Source organism: Falco cherrug, chromosome 9 (genome assembly GCF_023634085.1).
Source record: "Falco cherrug isolate bFalChe1 chromosome 9, bFalChe1.pri, whole genome shotgun sequence".
Lineage (NCBI taxonomy): Eukaryota > Metazoa > Chordata > Aves > Falconiformes > Falconidae > Falco > Falco cherrug.
Window position 1 is genome coordinate 39,049,303 of NC_073705.1, and position 21,788 is coordinate 39,071,090.

The following is a 21,788-nucleotide window of genomic DNA, read 5'->3' on the forward strand; positions in this document are numbered from 1 at the left end:
ACAACTGCCATGAGAATAGCTTACCTAACCTTAGCATTGATATTTATTTCAGTTGATAAATATTTGAAATATCTTTACAGAAGCAAGCATCCTCAACAACAAAAAATATCAGAAACAAATTACAGCTATTAATGAAGCTACCTGCCTGCTTTTATTTGTCTTCACGTTAGCAGCTCTGCTCTTGAGTACCTTGACGTTAATGTCTTCCCCTGTTTATCATCAATCTGCCAGGGAAGGATGACATAGTGTCAGGCACAAGTGTAACCTGAGTGTAACCAGCATTAAAAATGCTGATGACTTTTAAGAATGGATCATAAAAGAGAAGTCATCAGAGAAATTCTGTGAAGGGCATAAACACTTCAAGGCAAAAAAGGTGAAGTGAGAGCAGTAAGAAGGCTAAGACTTGAAGGCACAAATAGTGAGCTACTGCAGAAGCTAGTAAAGAAAACAGAACTTCAGAGCATTTTATACCAGCAAGTATCTAAAACCCCTAGCTATACACATAAAGCTTATTGCTGAATTCCTTTGTGTGTTGGTATATCTCTATGAGATGTTCTGTTTAATTTTGCAATGCATGTTTCTTACTGCTTTCCTAAACAGCATGCACTCATGGTGCACGCTTGCCTAAATTACAAGGGCTGACAAAGTGTCTTCCTGAAATATCTTGCCTGTATCCAAAAGAAGTAACAGCCCCTTTATGCAGTTACCTGATTTTTCTAGTCACTGGTGGAACTCTAGAAACTGGATGACTTTCAGCTGTTAGTGTAGTTGCAACACTTTTCTGTGTGAAGTCAGTAAATAAAGTTTTTACAGTTAGAGCAGTATGATTGCTGGGGTGGGGGGGGGAGGCTTTTCCTGAGTAGAATCCCAAAAGAATACAAACTGTCTGGGGAAAACTGCATCAACAGTGACTTAAGCTTGCTTCAATAACTCACAGCACAGTTGCTTTTCCATTACAGACTTAAATATCAGAGTGACTTAGCCAAAAATTATGAATTTTCTAGGTATAACAAAAAAGGCGAAAAGGCTTGAGAGTCTTCTGCTATAAAGGACTTACTTTGCTTTTTCCAGAAGAAATGTGTCTACTTTTGCTACGTATTTTTTTATTATTGGAAAAAATGTGTACTTTAGCAGCCATTTTCTAAATATATAAATGACATAATGATCAAACAGAGCAAAATAGTTTTCCCAATGCTGAAGCAACCTTAATTTTAAGGAATGTAATGTGTTAAAGGGAAAAATGAGTAATTTCTGTTGAAGGCAGTTTGACACAAGCAGAAAGAAAAAAACGTTCCAGCAATTTTTTTTTTAAATAGGTTCATTTTACTTGTGCAAATGTTGAGGTCTGTTTGACTGTTTCCTCATGTTAAAAAACTGACATTTTTAAAAGGGTTTTTGGTATATGAAATACTTGACACTCAGGTCAGGATGTATGAGGCAAAAAGTGTATGAGAGATACATGAGTAACTGCAGAAAACAGAGAAAAGCTGACAGCATTAACTTTCACACCAGTGTCTAGCATCAAGTGTCATCTCCGTCCTCACACCATGCAACAGCTTTCAGGGAGCATGTTTGTTTTTGGGGTTCCCCCCCCCCCCCCAAGTGTTGAGGATAAATGTTTAACTAAATACCTCCTCAAAAGCTCTATATGCTGTATTCAACAGACACACTGCAGAGAACCTAAAAAATTGCAAAAAATGTTAACAGCTGCAGAGATGATACTGGATTTGACCTTCCCGATTCTGAAAAAGCTGAACTCTTTTTTTTTTTTTTTTTTTATATATATCTGCTTCCCTTTCTGATGCATAATGAAACCTGAATATGAATAAAAGACTATTTTTTGCTAGATATGAAACCGTAATTGTAGACAGAAGAAATACTGATACATGAAGTTTAGGTAGATATTTAAATGTTTAAAAAAAAAAAAAAGCCGATGCATGTTATTGTATAGCCTAATGAAATTTACAGGTATTTGTTTCGGTTACACGCAGCTACGGGTCTAGAACTATGTTATTATTTGGAACCGGGCCACTTGCAGGCGGCAGCAAGTGGCCCCGGGGGTAGGAGCAGCTCTCGGGGCCAGCCGCGAAGCGGGCTCCCGCCCAGCCGACCCCCGGCCCGCCGCGGGGCAGCTGCACGGTGCGAACCGGCCCCTGCGGCGACTCCGGGCGGGTCAACGCGGCTCCTACCCGGGCGAGGCGGCGGAGGGAAGGGGCGGGCCGGGCTGCACCGCCCCGCCACCGCCGCCTCTGACGCGATCCGCAGGCGCCGCGGCGCGGCCCGGCGGCCCCGGGCATGGCGCGGCGCGGCCGGGACCGCAGTGACGGCGCGGGCCGCCCCGAGCTCCGCCCCTGCGCCGCGGCCGGGGCCCCGCGCGGCACCATGCGCCGCCCGCGCCGGCCGCTCGCCGCCTGAGGGAGCCGCCGCCGCCCGCCCCCCGCCCAGCCCTGCCCCATGGCTGCTCCTGCGGCGGCGGGGCCCGGCGCCGCGCTGCCCCCGGGCGCGGCGCGGCGCGACTTCTACTGGCTGCGCTCCTTCATCGCCGGAGGTGGGTGCCCCGGGCGGGCCCTGCGCGGTGCCCGGGCTCCGCGGGCTGCCAGGGGTGGGCGGCCGGGCTTTAGCCGGGGAGCCGGGCTGCGGGAGGTCGCTTCCGTCAGTGCCCGCGGTAAGGCTGCTGCCCGGGGCACCGCCGCCTAGGGGAGCAGGGGGCGCCCCGTTTCCCCGGAACGCGGTAGCGCAGGTGACGCGGCACACGCGAGTGACACGCACGTGTGTCAGCCAGCGACAGCCCTGCAGGCCGCCGGCAAAGTGCTGGGAGAGCCCACGCCCCGGTCGGGGAAGGCGGGTCACCCGCGTCCCGGGCCGCCGGTGTGAGTACTGCGGTGGTGCCCGGCGGGCGGGCAGCCGAGCCAGCACCTTGTTCACCTCGCAGAGAAACAACAGCCAGCCCGCCTGGCTGCGGGGCGCTGGCCCCGCCGCAGGGTTGGCAGGGCGGCGGCAGGATGCTCGCTGGAAGTTTTCCCGTCGCGCTTGCGCTGGCGGTGGGACCCCGCGGGGTCCGCGGCGGGCACGTAGCGCGCTCCGCCGGGAAGGGCAGCCAGGGCTGTGTGCCCCTCGAACGGAAGGGGGACACAGGGCAGAAAACTCTTGAGTAACTTTTTCTGAAAGCCTTTGCTCTGACTTCAGCAGCTGAGAGAGACAGTAGCCTGGGTTTGTTTAATCAGGAAAAGTAGCTTATACGTTTCGTTAAGGCTTTAAGGGTTTTGTAACATACCTCTAATAGAGGCTGTTTACTCGTCACCGCGGCTTTTTCCAGTCCCTAACTGAGTTTCTCCTCCCCAGTTCCGTTTAAAAATACGTTAGAAAAGAATCCCGTGTTTATCTGCTCATGCAAAGAACTTCTTCATCCTGTCGCTTTTCTGTTTCCCCTCTTGGAAAGGTGTTGCAGGGTGTTGTGCCAAAACAACTACTGCACCACTGGATCGAGTGAAGATTTTGCTGCAAGCTCATAACCACCATTATAAACATCTAGGTAAGATGGCTGCTGTGTGTCTTTAATTTTTGGTTTTAAATGCAGCATGTATGGTTTGGGTATGTCGATTTATTCAGTGATGTGGTTGATAACAAAAGTACTAATGGGGCAGAAAGTTGTATCTGGTCAGTCTCCGTGCTGTGTTTTGTGAGGTGTTTGAAAAGAAAAAGAAAGCCCTGTGTGAATAAGTTGCAGTATCGGTTGATGTCTTGAAGACTGAGATGTCAGAATAATCCTCAATAAGGCGTGTAAGAGCCAGGCTTGATCTTCCGCTTACCAAAGGCAGCAGGAGACTGGTAATCACAGGTTCAAAGCCTGGACCATTTATGTAAGAACTGTCACCGCTGGTGGCTGCTGCAGTCTGCCACGGTGGTGGGCTGGTTCCAGAGGGCTGTGGGGATCGGTGCTTTTGGAGCTCAGCAGCTGTCGCAGGGGCTGGCGATTACAAGGCTGTGACCGCTGAATCCAGCAAGACTCACATGCGCTTATGCTCGCAGACAGCAGTGTGGCTGGTATGAAGATAAAGTGGATTTGTGCTTGGCATAAGGCGCAGGTGATCCATGTTCGGCATCTCTATTGCATCATGGTGAGAGAATAAACTCACAGTTGTCAGCATGTTCAGAACCATTCTCTGTGGGGCTGTAACAGTGCCCTCTTGTGCATAGTATTTGAGGTGTCTTATGTCATTTGTTCTTGAAATGTCATCATATGTTCCGAAATTTAAGTGTGTTACAGTTGTCAAGAAAAAAAATAATAATTTTGAATTGGTTACTTTTACATGTAATGAAACTTCGGAATTTTTAACTTAGATGCTAAAGATACATTTTTTTAGAAGGCTGGAAAAATAAATCTTGAAACAAAATTAAATGGATATATATTCACTTCACTGTACCAAAAAGGGAAACTCAAGTAAATGTGGTGTTTTGCTAACAGTCACGTAACTATGTGCTCAAATCTGTAGTCTAAGAATTGAAGCCTGAAATAATTGGTTTGACTGATATTTTAAATCCTTATTTTCTGTTTGCTTTGTACTGTGCCATAATTGGCAAGTAAAATCTTGTATTATTCGCTGTTTAGGGTGTTAGATGTGATGCTGATTATTTGAAATGTCTGACTTGAATGCATGTCCTTGTTACATGCAAGCAAAAAAGAAAATTATGTGAATGAGATGCCTCTAAGTGCAGAGATACGATGGAGTAGTTCAAAGTCCTCAGTAAATGTTTTTACTGCCCTTGCTCTGTGGAGTTTGTGCTGCATGGATCTCAGAGCATGTGTTTTAAGAATTAAAAACAATACTGTTCATCATTGCAGAGAAGAGAGAAATTCTAATCATGGCATAAGGGTTTTCAGAAGCATGTAATAAATGTGACATCTTAAAAATATACTTAGTACTGTATTCTTAGAACCCCAGAAATTAATTAATACTTTTTATTTAAAGTTCAAATGAAAGTTTGTCAACTACTTTTTTTTTTTTGGCCTGAAAGTAAGATAAACGTGTAAGCCTTTTTCGTGTTCAGCTCTTATGTTATTAAGTAGTTGCGTGTGAATGAAAACTGTTTAACTATTTATTTCTTTAAAAAGAATATTAGAGTCAATTTGATAGCAATTGCACGTAACTAATATTATGTTTATAATAAAACTGTAGGTTTTGCCCAAACTTTGTGTGATCTTGCATTATTTCCCACCTATTAAAAGGGAGTAGGATTGCTTCTTGTTGCAATAGCTCTGGACAGGAAGTGTGAGATGTTTAAGTTGTAAGTAATGAGAGTCTTAAACTTGTTTACTTTGTTCCCTCAGTGATGGCACTTAATCTGTAATTTAGCATGTAGCAATATTAGATTGTTTTCCCGTGGTTTTAGATTTTTTTAAAGTATTTATTTTGAATTCACTGAATTGCAAAGTCAACCAGTTTCCTTCCTTCTGTTTCTAGTATTAGCTTCTGTGGGTGGATAGTATCATCTGCAATAGGATTACGTGGGCACGTCTTGAGGCCTGAATGCATGAGTTCAGAAAGGGGTTCACTGAGGCTGGGAGGTGAGGAAGCTGGTAAAACTTAACCTTAAACCTCTTCCTTCTGGCAATGTATGAGCATTGAAAGTGGATTTTCCACTCTCCATAGTTACGTGAACAACGTGATTCAGCCTTAGTTCTGTGCATACTTTCTTATTGTTAGTAATATTTACTTGATTTCTTTTTTCCCCTCTCCCCACAGTGTAATTGTTAAATACCTCTTTTTGTATTGCTGGCAGGAGTGTTTTCTACATTGTGTGCTGTCCCCAAAAAGGAAGGTTACCTTGGGCTGTATAAAGGAAATGGGGCAATGATGATTAGAATCTTTCCGTATGGCGCAATTCAGTTTATGGCATTTGACCAATATAAAAAGGTAGCTAATTTATTTTGTTTTCCTTTTCTTTTTTTCTGCCTACAATGAATGCAGATTTTTTAAGTGATTGAAACTAACACTGTAACTTCTGTGTTTCACTAATTAGCTGCATGTCTTTTCTAAGATTGCTTAATTTTATCTGAATCTAGCCATTAAAAATGGCAGTGCAACAGTGAAACTTTTTGCTGTGCTGCTCAAGGAAAAAAATTCCCACCAATTCTTGTACCTTTTTATTGTTGAAAATAATGCTGTGTTTTTTAATAAAAGAAAAAGGTAATATAAAGTCTGCTGCTATTTGTATTGCTGTAAGGTAGCCCTTTGTGAATAACATAGGAACAAAACGTAAAATGGAACCTTTTATTATAGTGTGTTGGGGATCTTCCTACTTGATGGATAGAGTAACCTAAACTTGAAAGTCTGTCTGGATATGACTGTTACATTTGACCTGACAAATGACTAGGTCAGGTTCTAGCTAAAAAATTACCTGGAAGAGAAAATGCTTATTCCAGGGTACAGCAAGATTTGTGGATTCCTTTCTGCTTTCACACATTTACTCTTTCATAATAAATACAAAATGAATTCCTGTAATCTTTTGGAGGTCAGGTGTTAGCATGAATACATCTTTAAACATTGCTGATATGTAATGAAAAATACTGTTTTACTGTTAGCAATGAGTTCTGTGTTTGAACAGTCCGATTTAGTACCCAGTGAAGTAAATTGCATGATTTTTACTGAAGATAGACTGAAATTGTGATTCCCTTCCTTAAAGAGCAAATTTCAGATGGCTGATACAAAGAAGCAACTGTAGTGAGTTTTGTATGTTCTTTTTTTATAGTAAAATCATAAATGCTGTTGATGTAAGTTTCTGTATAAGGAAAAAAAAATAACAAAATTATCTTCTTTGTAACAGAAACCGCTTCTTAAATAGTCTCAGTTATTTGATAAAAGCCTGGAAACCAGTTTCCAACTTCGTTCTAGGTTGTAAGGTAACATAGGAAGTTCTTGCTCTCAAATGCTTGTCCAATTTCTCTCGTCTCCTCCTTCTTTTTTTTTTTTTTTTAAATCCAGTTAAACAAAATCTTAAAAATATATTTATAGGAATACATTTCACATACTGCACAGATGAAAAATTTACTCTTAAATGTTTCACTTTTCAACTTTGCTCGGTGTCCTTTGCCCTCTATCATGCAACAAGGATAGCGTTCAGTTTGCCTTGTTTGACACACATTAAAGGGAACGAAATAAAAAACCTAGTTTCTGAAGGAAACAGTAAAACCACTTTTAACTAATGGTTTTGCTTTGTTAGTAGAATTTTAGCACTTTCATGTTTTTAGTAAGAAATTGGTAACGGCAGTAATGTTCAGTGAATTCTTTTAACAGTAATCAAGTGCTCTGGTTTGAATTTCTAGTGTTGCAAACTTCTTGGAAATAGCTACAGGCTTTGCATTAATGTGCTAATAAACTGTGATGCACTTCCCTGTATTTTCTGATACATGACTATTGTAAATGTTCCATATTTTGTAGGTAATAAAGAAACAACTTGGGATTTCAGGGCACGTGCATCGATTAATGGCTGGATCCATGGCAGGTACTTGGATTTCAGACATCCCTTTTGCTGAAAAGTTAATATTTGTTTAGAGGATGATTTGATGTGTTTTCAGGTCAAACTGTTGCAAATTTGTATTAAGCAAAAATACTAGTAAATGGTTAATGTAACAAATAGTTGCCTAACTGAAAATTGTTTGTCTAAGAGTATTCTTTTTTTTGTTCAAGCATTGAATTCTGTGCTGTGTTGTAGAGCACAGATTTTACAGTGTTTATTATGGCTTTTAAAAAGGAAAAATCTAGTGTCATCAAGATATGAGGTATAAAGATGCAGGTTTTAGTAGAATTGGCTCATCAGCCTGTCTGCCATTGCTGCTAGGTTGAATATAAGCCCATAGAAATAGGGAGAACTGCAGTTCCTTAATTGGTGAATTCTTTGGATTTGCCAGAAACGTCTATTTAATATCCAGCGCAGGATTGCCATGATTCTGTTAGATCGTGTGTGAATGTTAAAAACCCATCATTTATCCATTAATGCAACAGCAGTGGGAAAACCCATTTGTAAACTGCCAGTATATAGTATAATACATTTCTGTTTTCCTCTTGCTAATCATTCAGCGAAAAGTAGCTAAGAAAAAACAGGGAAAGGTAAGTAATAGTGGACTGATTGTTAATCAAGGTGCTTCTTCGCTTGCTTTTACTTTGTAAAACTGGCTTAATACTGTCTAGTGACAGTCGGTAAATAGTTATGAATATTAATATTTAGCTTCTTTTGAATAAAAATACTGGGGCTTGTCAATACTATCTTTAGTTAAACAAGAAGACCTCACAGAAGTATTTAGGCTTCGCATGGCATCAGAGGAAAAGGAAGGAGAATGAAGTGAAACAGGTCAGAAGTCCTAAACACTAGCAAAAGCCATTTAGCAAGCTATGTTCCAGAACCTGGTTGGCTTTCTATCTGAAGGAAATGGGGAAGAGTATATAGATTTTTTTTTTCTTTCTTTCCCCCGACTTTAACTGTACTAAAGAAAATTTTACATTCCACCTTCCTCCACCACCCAAGAAAAGCTTATTAGCTTTTTCAGGGGCCTTGTCAGAGACCTGGATTTTATTCTGTCTCTTCCCAGTTTGGGTGACTGAAGGAGACTGCGTGCTGCATGTACCCCAGTGTTGGTGGAGGGGCATCTTTACAATTTCCTGGAACCTAATGTTAGCAGTTGGAAATGGATAATCCTTGTCTCCTTTTCCTTTCTGTCCCCTCTACACCGTCTAGTCACCCAGCTGTCTGCTTTCACTTCTGCATATGCTACTGATACTTAAATCTTGCTTATGTCACCGTTTCCAGCGTTACTAGCAGGCAACAGACCTGAATCAGCTTCAAAGTGGTGGGAAACATCTGAGTATCTTCTGTTAGTGATGAACAGGATCAAAAGCATATCCACTGGGGAAAAACCAAGCCAATGTGATGGGGGGGTAGTGAAGTGGGGGAAAAGGAAAACCTATTGTAATGCATATATTTGAGGAGGCCAAGTTAAAGTTACTGTGGAAACTTTTAACTCTGAATTTCCTGAGTCTTGTGTGATTCAAATTTCAGTTCTAGCACCTCATTAACAGATAAATGGTGTATAACTTCTTTTAAGGAAACAGAGAGCTGAGGAGAAGATAGAGAAATCATAGAGGTTAGTGGGGTTTAGGAAACAAAATGACCAAATAATACTTGTATCACAGGATGATTTTGCAAATTAAATATTTTGTTTGTTTTCTAATTGAAAAATCTGAATTACAACACAGGAATGTGTATTTCCTCCCCTGCACTTGACTAATTTAAAAAAAGCCAAAAAGAACTAGATGTTATCTAGCATAAACTCGAATTCCATGAAATTGATACAGAAAGCATGTTTTTGTTTTTACTTTTAGTAAAACAGTATTGATCTAGGAGGATACTGATTGTCTCAATTTGAAATAGTATGTAATTAACAGTTACCTATTTGAGTTAACAGTTTAAAAGAATTTGTACTGTTTATTTCTTCAGGTGCATTTCAGAAGGAAACAACTATATATTGGAGGTCTAGAAATATTAGGGCCTTAAATGAGGCAGCTCCTTAACCTGTCTGATAAATATTCTTTGTCATCTATGTCAGCTATTTCTCTCTACATGTAGTTCCTGAAGCTTTGTCTTGTTCAGAAGATGCCTCCTTAATAAATTAATCTTCATAATACGAGTTAAGGAGCATATCTTTCACAGTTCAAGTCTGTGACTTGTGCTTATCACTTTTTGAACTTATACTTCTGATTCGCCTGGTAGTACTTAATTTGATCTACGTAGTTATTGCTAAGTACAAAGAGCATGATACAGAAATTATAAAAGTTTGTTTATCTGATATGTTTGCAGTACTTAATCTTTGTAAATGTGGGGTTACACTTGGGTTTTTTTTTTTCCTCCAGATGTGCTTAAGTTTTTATTTTCAAAGAAAAAACTACTAAGAATAGGGGAATAGTAGGGAAATTGGAAGACAGAGATAAATCCCTCTACAGCTAATCTCACTGTTAACTCCCAAAGCCTGGGAAGCAAATCAACAGTCAGTCTAATTCCTGTTGTGCTTCATAAATGCTAAATCTCAGTAAAGGTCTATATAATCCAGTATCTTGTCCCCAAGAGTGGTCAAAGGTGCTTGAGGACAATATGATAAGTGAAGAATATTGTTCCCCTGACTTCCTTGACTTCTGCGTCAGAATGTGCAATAAAAAGTCTGCTATGCTTGAAGAAGTGGTTCCTTAAAGGAAGGAGTTGCTACATTGCCTTATTACGATCATTTCAGATCAGACACTGGGAATTGCAGTATGTATATTAAATGTTGAGATACTTCCAATTCTATCCTGTTTAACCAACCACGAGAGACATTTTTGGCTCAACTCATTATTTGGGACAGACTTTGCTTCTTCAAGATGGGGAATCAGCCTTAAGATGCTGTGGTCTGACTTCTGATAATTCATAATACTTAGGAAGATGAAGTTAGTAATTGTGTAGACTTCCCACAATGACTTTTTGTCCCAAAGTTGGCTGCTGTTCCTCTCGGAAAGGATAGTGTGTCTTCTGAACTCCAAAGGAAATCTTGATCCCTTGTATGCACATTTTGCTTATATGAACAGCAAGCAGTAACATGCCTCTCCCAGTTGCTTCAAGAAAGCATATTTTGTGGCTGATGTTAGAAATCCAGGGTGTTTTTCAGAATTCATGGCTAGAGGATTTTAAGTTTTTTTTAAAAAAATTCCTATTAAAATCCTTACTACATATGGTTTCTTTTAGTTCCATCTGATTTTTTTTTTTTTTAGTTGTACTATTTTTTGACTGTGTTCACTAGTTAGTGCTTGCACTAGTTAGGGCATTCACCAAGCTCTTGGTTGGTCTGTTTGCTAGTTTTTGTTCCGAGAATATTCCTGGGTGCTATCAGTGCATGATTGGAAAGAAGGGGGATAAAGTTCTCTGTTTGTGAAGTAGGATGACTTTCCTGTGAACTCTTACACTCTGTAAAAGCCTTTTTTCTCTTACATTTTTTTTGAAACTGATTTAATCCATTTTACGGTATTTCTGGATATCTCAGGCAAGCCATTAGAAAAATGCTGTAGTGTGAGGGATTGCATTTAATAATACTGGTCAGTGGAAACAGTCCTAAAGTTGCTTTGGTGTTTTGCAGCTTCTGACCTTTGAACCCTGTGGGTGAGACAACATCAGAAATCAACTGCACATGTCTGCTTTGTGTTCAGAGGTATCATCCAAAAATCTCTGGAAGAGATGTTTTTGTCTTCTGAAAGAAATTGCTAGTAGGATACTCCAGAAGACCACAAACTTTAGTCTCAATTGACAGTTGACCAGTGTCAGCTTTTTGGATAGCTTGCTTATGGTGTTTGGTTTTTTCTTCCCATCTAATCCTGATATCTTCTGTCAGACCATTCAGCTTAAAGTTGTGTTGGTTTTTTTTCTCTCCAGACATAAAAGTTACGAAGTTTCTTTGCTGAGTTGTTGTGTTTGGGTTTTGTTGTTGGTTTGGTTCCCCGCTCCCCCGCCCCGTTGTTTTCTTTTAACCAGGAAATGATACACCTACAAAGAGATATCATTAAGAGACTATTAAAACTAATGCTAGCAGGAAACTACAACTTCTTAAAAAGTGTGCTTATCTTCTGTAGGACTAGTTTTTAAGGGTGATGTTTAGCTAAATCAGAGCAGCTGCCAGAAAACAATACCGATCGCAAAGGTTTTTTTTCTTTTCTCCTTTTCCCAGTTTTTTGGTTTTGGTTTTTCTTTTTTTAATTTTTATTTTTAGTGATAGTGGTATAGCACCAGAAAATTACATCTGTTTTTTAGTAAATATTTTAAACTATTCCTTCCAAATAATTTGTCAGCAATTGAGTGGTTTACCTCAAAAATTAGCAGTAGGAAAGTACTTGTTATTCAGGTAACTGTTAGAGGAGTTGTTCTGTTCCCAGAATTGCAAGTTGGTCAGCATGTAATCAGTTTTGAAGCAGCTTATAACTGGATGAATCCTAAGATTTGATTATTTTGGCATCTTAAGTGTAGAAATAGCTTTTTTTGGTCAGAGTTTTAAAATGGAAGTGCTGGTATAACAACTATTAAAATGCAGTAATGCAACACTGTTAAGTACTCTTTATCAGTACAATCCTCAATTTATTTTAAATGTCATTAGAATATACTTTGCATTTTCAGATGCAGTGGCTACATGTACCCATATCCAGTAATCACAGCAAATTGTGACAAAACCTTTCTGAAATTAAACGTGTAAATTTGATGGGTTTCTTTTATTTTATTTTTTTTATGATATGGTAGGATTAGGTTTTGTGGTTGCAATCCAGTAAAGGTGATGAACTTGAGTAGCCTGATGCTTGTGAGCCATGGACTTAAAAAAAATTGCTTATGTGAATACAGTTAGGTCCATAAATTCTTGGGAAAATCAAGGCCTAGATGTGCAGCTTCGGTGAACACCAAGTATAACCACAAACCCTTTGTGTGTTGCTGGAGTTAAGTGTTTCTATTTGCTGCTAAGTGACTTCAAGTGTTTCTTTAACAAAATTTGTATATGCTATTATATTCACTGCCACAAAAGGAAATTTTAATTTTCAAACTAATTCTAGAATCAGATAAGGTGTAGGTGAGTTTTGTTTGCTTGTTTTGTTTTTGTTTTCAATAAAGGTATTACAGCAGTGATTTGTACTTACCCTCTTGATATGGTTAGAGTTCGTCTGGCATTCCAAGTAAAAGGGGAACACAAGTACATGGGAATTATCCATGCATTCAAGATGATTTACACAAAGGTATTTTTTCTTTTAATCTTCAGTTCTGTCAAAGCAAAATATGCTTTTTAAAGAATGTTGCACTGCATTGAAAATAATGGCTTGGTGGAAAATAACATGACTTCATTGCGTGCACATTGAATTTTTTAATGTAAAAAATTATCTGGATGCTTCCTTCTACTTAAGGCTGCTAAGACACATATAAATGGGAGGTCAAAAACAGCAGAGAATTTGCTTTTCAAGAGCGAGTAGTAATAGTGGAAAAAAATTTGGGGAGGGAGGGATATGTATAAATGCAGAAATGTCTCCTAGATTGTGCTGTTTGATGTAGATTTTTTCTCTTTCATTTTCACTTCGTCTCCTATGGAGCCAGGCAGTTGTCCCCTCAGTTCTTCAGGCACAAGAAATGGAACTTGATGTTAGCTCCTTGGTGCTAGATGATCTAGTCAGATTGCTGTCATGTGAATCTGTATGAACAGTTGTATAACTTGTACAACATTTGTTGTGTTTCTCGCCACAAATATACTTGTATTTTTCTTTCCAAGGAAGGTGGTTTTTGTGGGTTCTACAGAGGGCTGATGCCAACTGTTGTAGGAATGGCACCATATGCGGGTAAGTTAAAAACAGAACGAGGCAATCCTTCAGCAGTTACGTGTGCTACTAAATTTACATAATATATTCACGTACTTAGTTAATTAGCTTCTGTTAAAATCCAGTATTCTGGTTTTTACTGAATGCAGAGGGGTGGCCAGTAGAAGCATTTGCAACTCTTTAATCCCAATCTAGAATTCATCAACGTGCGTTAAAGCATCTTCAACAGGCATAGCCTAATTTTTCTGAAACTTGGAGTTGAAAGGAAGAGAGTTTAAGTAGTGGTTCTTTCTCTTCTTCCCAGTTTTCCCACAAGAAAGCGTGTAGGATATTTCTCTCAAACAGATAGATCCATGAGACAGTCGAGCGCTCTGTAGATGGAGGCCTAAGAGCCTCTGCATTGGCTCCATCTCCTGGCGACTCTTCTGTAAATGCTTACAGAAGCTAAAGCAGTGGGTCACGTGGGTTGGAGGGACATCAGAACTTCCAAGCGAAACTACGCTCATATTTAAGAGATGAGAGATGTTCTCCAGTTAAAAAGATCTTAGGAGTTACTCTTAACAGCAGTCCAGTAATTTAAAACCCACAGTTTAGCTCAGTTAAAGTATTCTTTTAATGTTAATTGTAAATGCTAATTCATTTGGACAGATTTTACTGTAGAAGTTCAAAGTAGTGTTTATCTATTTCTTTCTGCTTAAGAAAAACTTCTAAAAGAATTGGAAAGTAGCTTCATTTTATATTTGCAGCTTTTTGTTTATGATGATGATGCATCAACAAATAGTTTGCTTTTTTTATGAAAGTACATAAATTTCCTTTTAGGTTTTTCATTTTTTACCTTTGGTACCTTAAAGAGCATTGGACTTGCTCAAGCACCTAACTTGCTTGGACGGCCTTCATTAGATAATCCCGATGTCTTAGTTTTGAAAACACATGTAAATCTGCTGTGTGGTGGCATAGCTGGAGCAATAGCTCAGACGATATCGTAAGTTTGGGTATTGTTCGGGGTTTTTTTTTCCTGTATAGCTGTTCATTCTAAAGAAACTTTTATCTGAGAACATGATTTTATGTAAGTCTAGTTATTAATAAAGTTTTTAAAACAGGTTAATCAGATGCTGGAATTCAGTTTCCTATTGTTTCATTTATTAAATATCTATTTAATCTTCAGGCTCTGTAAAGATACATGCATTGATTCTATTAAACAAATTCAGTTAAATCTCCTAAAATTGGTTGAAATCCTTTTTGGTAAGCTATGAAGTTTTGACCACGAACATAATGTGCAGAATTTTATTATTCCAATTTATTTTCAAAACGATGTGACCTGTAAAGCCGTAGAATTTTAAAAAAATAACAAGTCTTAGATACTGTATTTGGTGTTAATTTTTCTTACTACTTTGCCTGCTTTCTCCATTCTCATGCTGTTCTTGTCATTTTATTTTGTCCATAAATAATTTAATGGACTTACATGGCATAATTTTTTTCACTAAATCACTGCATTACAAATGTAATTTTCTATTCATTCTTAAACTGTTAATTTTATTTTTGATTCAGGTGTCTTCTCCCTCCAGCGTTTTACAGACTGTTTTATATTCTCATCTGATCTTCATGTGTCTTCCTTACTCGTGCCAAATGGAATATATTAAGAGATCTGATTTGCTGGTTTTGGTTATATAGGGGAAGTCTCCCTTTTTGGAGAACTTTCAGCTGTGTTGAGAATCTGAGCCGGATTCCTGACTCACTGAAAAGGGAGCTTGGAGGTTGCACATGGACTTCTTTGTATTCTTTTTTTTTTTGAACAATATTCATATAGTCATCACACACCTGGTTGAACTGCTGTTCAAATATCTCCTCTGTAGATATCCCCTTGATGTAACTCGTAGGCGAATGCAGTTAGGAGCAGTTCTCCCAGACTCTGAAAAGTGCCTGTAAGTATTTTCTTTTTATCCGTAGTAACCAAATTCTTAGATGTGTGAGCAAAGTTAAATTCTTAAAGTTTAAAAATAACAAAACAAAAAAAGCCCCCAAGCTACTATGTTGTTGTTGTCTTTGTTCTTTTAATGAGTAAGTTTCTACACCGACAAAAACTGTCATTATCACTCTGGGGTTAAAAAAAAAAACCCAAACTGATATCACAATGGCACTTTTGTTAGTAATGTGTGTTTGTATTAGTAACAATTTTTTGTATTCTAACTCAGCTTGCGATGTCTGTCTAACATCAGCAGAATCCCTAGGAGATAGACTGCGTGCTTCTACTGAAATGAAATGTTTCAGTGTTTTTTAATGGTGCAGAATCTGTTCCATACCATGATTTTGCATAATACTGTTTTATTTGACTTTTTTTACATTTATGGTAATGTCCCACACCCCACATGTGGTTGGGGTTCATCCAGTAGAAGTGGAAGTACTGTAATATCCTTAAAATCATAATATTAAATCGGTTCTTGTCTTGAAAAACTTTCTGAATTTCAAATTGCCTCAAGCAATTCTCAGACAGTTTTATTTTGGTTACTTTTGATCTTGTGGAATTGTGTATAGTGTGAACCTCCTGCATGGTGAATTGCATCTTACTAACAGCAGCCTGTCTCAGTGCGCTTTCATAAACAACCTAGATGTTGCTTATGGTGAAAGTTGCTGTTCTGTTTTCCTTAACAGCCTTAATGTTGGGGGTTTTTGCTTGGCTTTTTTCCACTTCAGATTATTTTTAAAATAAAAATGTGTTAATTGTTCTTAGTGGTTTACTTTCTGCATTTGTGAGAACTACTTTTACAGACATTAGGCTTCCCAGTTTAACAATACTGTTGTGACCATGTTGAAGAGCAGCGTGCCTTGAGGGAGAGTAGGTCTGTGTCTTTAGAGGATGAGAGGATATAACAAGTAGGGAATCTTGAAGCTTTGAGGCATGTGGAAGATGTTCTCAAAGAGCAATGTCTCTAATAGCTGGGAAATCCTGAGCACCTTACAGTTTTTTATGTTGGTTTGTGTTGAATATTCATTTGCTCTGTTTCAGTATAAGTATGAGGAAAATTTTTCTCTTTGCAAATTCTGCTTTTAAGAAGGTCAAATATATATAATACTTAACATAAATTCTAGCATTTTTCCTTTGAGAGAAAATACTAGGTCTTTGTCATGGTGGAGAAAGCTACACACCTGCAAGTTGTAGAATACAGAGCTAAACGCAGATTTTATATGCAGAGCTTTAGAAGGATGGGTAGTATGATTGAGTGCTTAAAGAAGGAGAATGGGATATGAGGCTAAATACTGATCTGTAATGCAAGAAGTATGTGCTACATTGGGCAAATGTTGTTTCTGTTACTCTGTATTACGTTTGTAAGAGGAATTGATGCTTCTCAACTGCTTCCTGCCAGATAGGCAACAGAATATACATAGCTGTTCTGTTGTGAAATGTCTGAATATGTCTTTCAGACTGAAACTTCTTTAGATGGGATTGCACTGTACTCTTTGCAATTCCCAGCCATTGTGTCCAGATTTCTTGCAGAAGCTCAGGCTGCCTTCTAAGTCCTAAAAACACTACAGTGCTTTGCTATATGGAGTCCCACATTTTTTTTCTCTATAGATCTCTTAAGAACAGAGTAAAACAAGTGTCTTGTATTTAAAGACAGTGATTTTCGCTATTGCACATGTGTATCCAATAATGATGTGAATTTTTTTTTTTTCAGTACAATGGTGCAGACACTGAAATACGTGTATCAACAACATGGAATACGAAGAGGATTATACCGTGGTTTATCTCTAAATTACATTCGTTGTATTCCTTCCCAGGCTGTGGCTTTCACCACATATGAACTTATGAAACAATTCTTGCACCTCAACTAATGTTTTTTTAGACTTCCCTGTAAAACTACACTATCAGTCTTCAAATTATATTGGTGACTAAATTACTTGAAGTTTAAAAAAAGAAAGCTATCTGTTACTGTGGAACTGCTGTTGTCCAACATTTTTTATTTGCCGAAGTGTGGTTATTTTCCTGGAGTCAAATCAGGAGACAGATCAAAATAAACAGTAGTTAGCTATAAACATTTTTTTACACTTGATCTTCTAGGCTTCATTAGATTAATGTTAAGAATTACACAGTTTAAAAATTACACCCACATTTTATATGGGTTTCAAGCTGTTAGTTATTTAGCTTTATCACCATTCCAGGAGTTACACACATGGTTATGTTGCTTTTTAAACTAGTAGTTAGACATCTGTTCTTTAAAAATGAAATGTAATAAACCAATTTGAACAAAATGCAATGATTTTCATATTCATATACTTGTCAGCTCTGTAGAAGCTGAACTTAGCAGACCACAATTTAAGCATCTTTTCTTTCTTTTTTTGTCTAAGTTTTCTGTACGCAAGAACAAGCATGTATCTTCAGATTGGTACATATGAAAGGCTCTTCAACCATTTCAATAAAAGATGACAAGATGTATGTAACATTATTAGAAATCTTGCAATTTGGAAACTGGTTTCTTGGCATACATTCTATTTTAAAATATGCTGTATTTACACAAATAAAAGCAGGGGGAACTTTTACAGTGACAAGTGCTAGAAAAGGTCTTAAGGCAGTTAGTATGGGACTAATCTTAAAAGGCATTCCAGTACTTTTTCTGTGAGGCTGAAGTTCTCGTTTCAGTTTATTGAAGGCTGAGTATTTATGTACTTTACAGTACTAGCTCATGTAAACAGGTTTGTCCCTTCCTTAAAACATGGTGACAAACAAGACTGCATGCTGCTGCATTTACTTGTTTAGGCATATGGGCCATATCCAACCTCTCACGCAAGAAAAGAAAATGAAGATTGTATTGGAGTCTGTAGATGTGTATATGTACTGTTTCTAAGGTATGGTATGCAACAGACTGTTATGTTTTCCTCCTCTTCCAATTCCTTTTGTAGAGGGAATTATTTTCCAGACGTGTTTATACATTATTTGCATTGGTACTCTTGATTTTACTCACTTGATTCAGGAAACTGTAAAGCATTTAAGTGATGTCAGTTATTTATTTGTTGTAAATATTTTAAAGTGTCTTTGAAGAATTGATAATGTTTATGTTAAATGGTGGATGGTAAGATGGATTTGCTTAATTTTGACAAACTTGACAAACTCAATTTTGAGTTATGTTAAATACCAACTTTTGTGGCTGATTTCCCCCATGCCCCCCCAGTTTCTTAAAAGTATGTATTTCTTTGATATTTAACAATGTAGCTATGGACAGAGAATGAGATGTATTTGAATTTATTTTATTAAAAATTTTGAACTAAGGTCTTTGTGTGGTTTATATGTTACAGTCAGAAAGAATGCGTGTTTCTAGAATTATTTCTGTTTCCCCATGTAGGTAAATCTGCATAATATTGTCATTCATAACTAAAAGACAAGTAAGATTTTTTTCCATATGATCTTTAGTGTCACTTGAAGGAAAACTAACCAATATCACAATGAATTCTTGTATTTTAAAGCCCCTGCAGCAGAGCTATATCCACTGCATTAAAAACCACACCAATAACGCCCCCCCCCAAAAAAAACCAACCAACAACAACCACCCACAAACAAAAAAACCAACCCAAACCCAAGAACAAACCAAAACCAAACACTGGAGGAGATTCACCATTTTTCTTTCCTGTACTGTTCTACTGTGTGAGCAGATAAACATCTTTTCAGGTGCCACTTCCTTGTGATGTTAATACTGTTTAGTGTTACATCTTAATTTCACTAAAAGCAATATATTTGAAGAACTCAAATAGCTTTGAACTGTGTCATGAAAAGTTACGCAGTTCTTACATGGAATAAAGCAGAATCTAGCAGATTCACACTTGAGAGGAAAAGAGCGTAAAAGGTGTCCCATAAATAACTGAGTAGGATATTGAATATGAAAAACTCACCTGGTGGATGAAACTGCTGTACTTTCAGGATTAGTTTTTCAAAATAAAATTTAGAAGAGCATGAATAATTTTTACTTTGGAAGTACTTTGATACTTTTGAGCAAGGTCTATGAAAGAAACACTTTTGTCCAGGGTCTAGAGGGAACAAGACTGCAGTTTCTAAATTTTTTGTCTTGGTAGCTATTTCTAACTCTGTAAAGCTTATTCAGATATTTCTTACTCAGAACATAGAATTTATTTAGAATAGCTGACAACCACAATGGAAATATGGGATTTAATTGTAAGTCTGTCTTTCTCCAGTGCCAGCCCTATGAAAACTGAGTTCATTTTCTTTTAGAACTACTGAGGGATTTATTCCCTTGTTTTTCTTGTCCGCCTTATTCAGTATACTGAAAATACTGAAAAGTAACATCTAATTTTAGCCAACAAAAAGCACAAGATTAGGCTCCAGCCAAGCTCATTTCTATGCCTTAATCACATACTTTCTAATTTTCTGTTTAATTTTTCAGCTAATGGAAGGGACCTAAATATCTGTTTTTGGCTTTATCTCATAATAATTCATATAATAATAATCTCATAACTAATAGTTCTATCCAGTGAAGTAATTACTTCTGTGAATAACTGGTTATGTAGCCTTGGATGATACTGTTAAAACTCTGTTAAACCCACCAATTTCCTGTACTCTTCGACATAAAAGTACAAAGGAAAGCCTCAGCATTTTAGGACTCCTTCAGGTGAGACATTTTCATACAGGCTTATCCATGTTATGTCTTGAAAATCTCAGTCTCATGAGGGGTTGTTTTCAGTGATTAAACATTGTGCCTTTAAAGTAAACCCCGTACTTCATCTCCACGTTCTTAAAACTGAAAATTCTGCCTGCTCTAAGGTATTTGTATGAATAGTATTGCAGTTTGCAGTCATTACACAGAAAAGATCCATCTATTTGAACGATTATTTTTTTATGCTGATTAATTCCAGTGTCTCTTTTTCATTACTAATATTTTTCAGATTTTTTTTGTACTTAAATGAGCTGAGACTTTAAGATGGACAAATTCTGTTGACACTCTCCAAATTTTATCCCCCCTCTTCCCTGAAAAAGGAGCGTGCAAAAAAAGGAGCCTTCTACAGCCTTATATGTAGGCTTATAACCATGCTAACATGCTTGCATAGTAAATCAGTTCAGGAAGCTGATGGCTTTCCTTGCAGTTAGTTTATACTGTGTCATTCTGCTATTTGGGCGCTGTTTGATGTTTTGCCTTATCTAAGGTTGCTGGGCTAGATATCATGGTGCTTCCTCATGTTTATTTGGAAGCAAAAGAGGAAGTCTGGAGAAAGAAAGACTTTCCCTTGGTTGAGTAGGATCATGTTAAGAGGTCACTTAAGCAAGTAACACCCACAAATCCATGGGCCCCCATGGGATGCACCCCTGAGTGCCAAGGGAGCTGGCAGATGTTATTGCCAAGCCATCCTCCATCATCATTGAAAAGTTGCAGACAGGAGACATGCTTGAGGACTGGAGGAAAGCCAATGTCACTCCAGTCTGCAAAAAGGGCAAAGGGGAGGACCCAGGAAACTACAGGCTGGTCAGCCTCATCCCCATCCCCAGAAAGGTGGTGGAACAGCTTGTCCTGGAGGTCATCTCAAAGCATCTGGAGGAAAAGAAGGTCATCAGGAGCAGTCAACATGTATTCACCAAGGGGAAATCATGCCTGACCAACCTGCTAGCCTTCTATGATGGAATGACTGGCTGGGTAGATGAGGGGAGAGCGGTGGATGTTGTCTACCTTGACGTCAGCAAGACTTTTGACACTCTCCCATAACATCCTTACAGGTAAGCTCAGAAAGTATGGGCTAGATGAATAGACGGTGAGTTAAGACTGAGAACCAGCTGAATGGCAGAGCTCGGAGGGTTGTGATCAACTACATGGAGTCTAGCTGGAGGCCTGTAGCTAGTGACGTTCCCCAGGAGTCAGTACTGGGTCCGGTCTTATCCAGCTTACTAATCAATGACCTGGATGAGGAGACAGCAGGTACTCTCAGCAAGTTTGCTGATGATGCAAAACTGGGAGGAGCGGCTGATACACCCAAAGGCTGCGCTGCCATCCAGCCAGACCCAGACAGGCTGCAGAGTTGGGCAGAGAGGAACCTAATGAAGTTCAGCAAAGGCAAATGTAAGGTCCTGCACCCAGGGAGGAAACGCCCCACGCACCAGTACAGGCCAGGGGGTTGACCTGCTGGAAGGCAGCTCTGCAGAGGACCTGGGAGTCCTGGTGGGCAGCAAGCCGCCCATGAGCCAGCAGTGTGCCCTGGTGGCCAAGAAGGCCAACGGGGTACTGGGGTTCGTGAGGAAGAACGTGGCCAGCAGGTCGAGGGAGGGGATCCTCCCCTCCTACTCTGCCCTGGTTAGGCTGCATCTGGAGTGCTGCGTCCAGTTCTGGCCTCCCCGGTTCAAGAGAGACAGGGCACTACTGGAGGGGGTCCAGTGGAGGGCTACGAAGACGGTGAGGGGACTGGAGCATCCCCCTTAGAGGAAAGGCTGAGAGAGCTGGG

At 39.0% G+C, this 21,788-nt stretch overlaps 1 protein-coding gene across 6 annotated transcripts; it reads left to right on the top strand.

Annotated features, from left to right (window-relative positions):
- The first annotated feature begins 2,273 nt into the window (after positions 1–2,273).
- On the top strand, positions 2,274–18,620 carry SLC25A16 (solute carrier family 25 member 16). 6 transcript variants are annotated; one of them, XM_027817104.2, is made up of 10 exons: positions 2,722–3,151; positions 3,440–3,532; positions 5,463–5,566; positions 5,782–5,915; positions 7,440–7,503; positions 12,667–12,788; positions 13,313–13,379; positions 14,178–14,340; positions 15,212–15,280; positions 17,033–18,620. In XM_027817104.2, exons 3-10 carry the CDS (start codon positions 5,533–5,535, stop codon positions 17,187–17,189), a joined length of 810 nt encoding a protein of 269 aa, XP_027672905.1. In that variant the 5' UTR covers positions 2,722–3,151; positions 3,440–3,532; positions 5,463–5,532; the 3' UTR covers positions 17,190–18,620. The 6 variants fall into 6 exon arrangements, with proteins under 6 accessions (XP_055576321.1, XP_055576319.1, XP_055576323.1 ...); XM_055720347.1 differs by lacking the exon at positions 5,463–5,566 and adding an exon at positions 6,826–6,901 and having other exon boundaries at positions 2,723–3,151; XM_055720344.1 differs by lacking the exons at positions 2,722–3,151; positions 5,463–5,566 and adding an exon at positions 2,276–2,548.
- Positions 18,621–21,788: the final 3,168 nt, after the last annotated feature.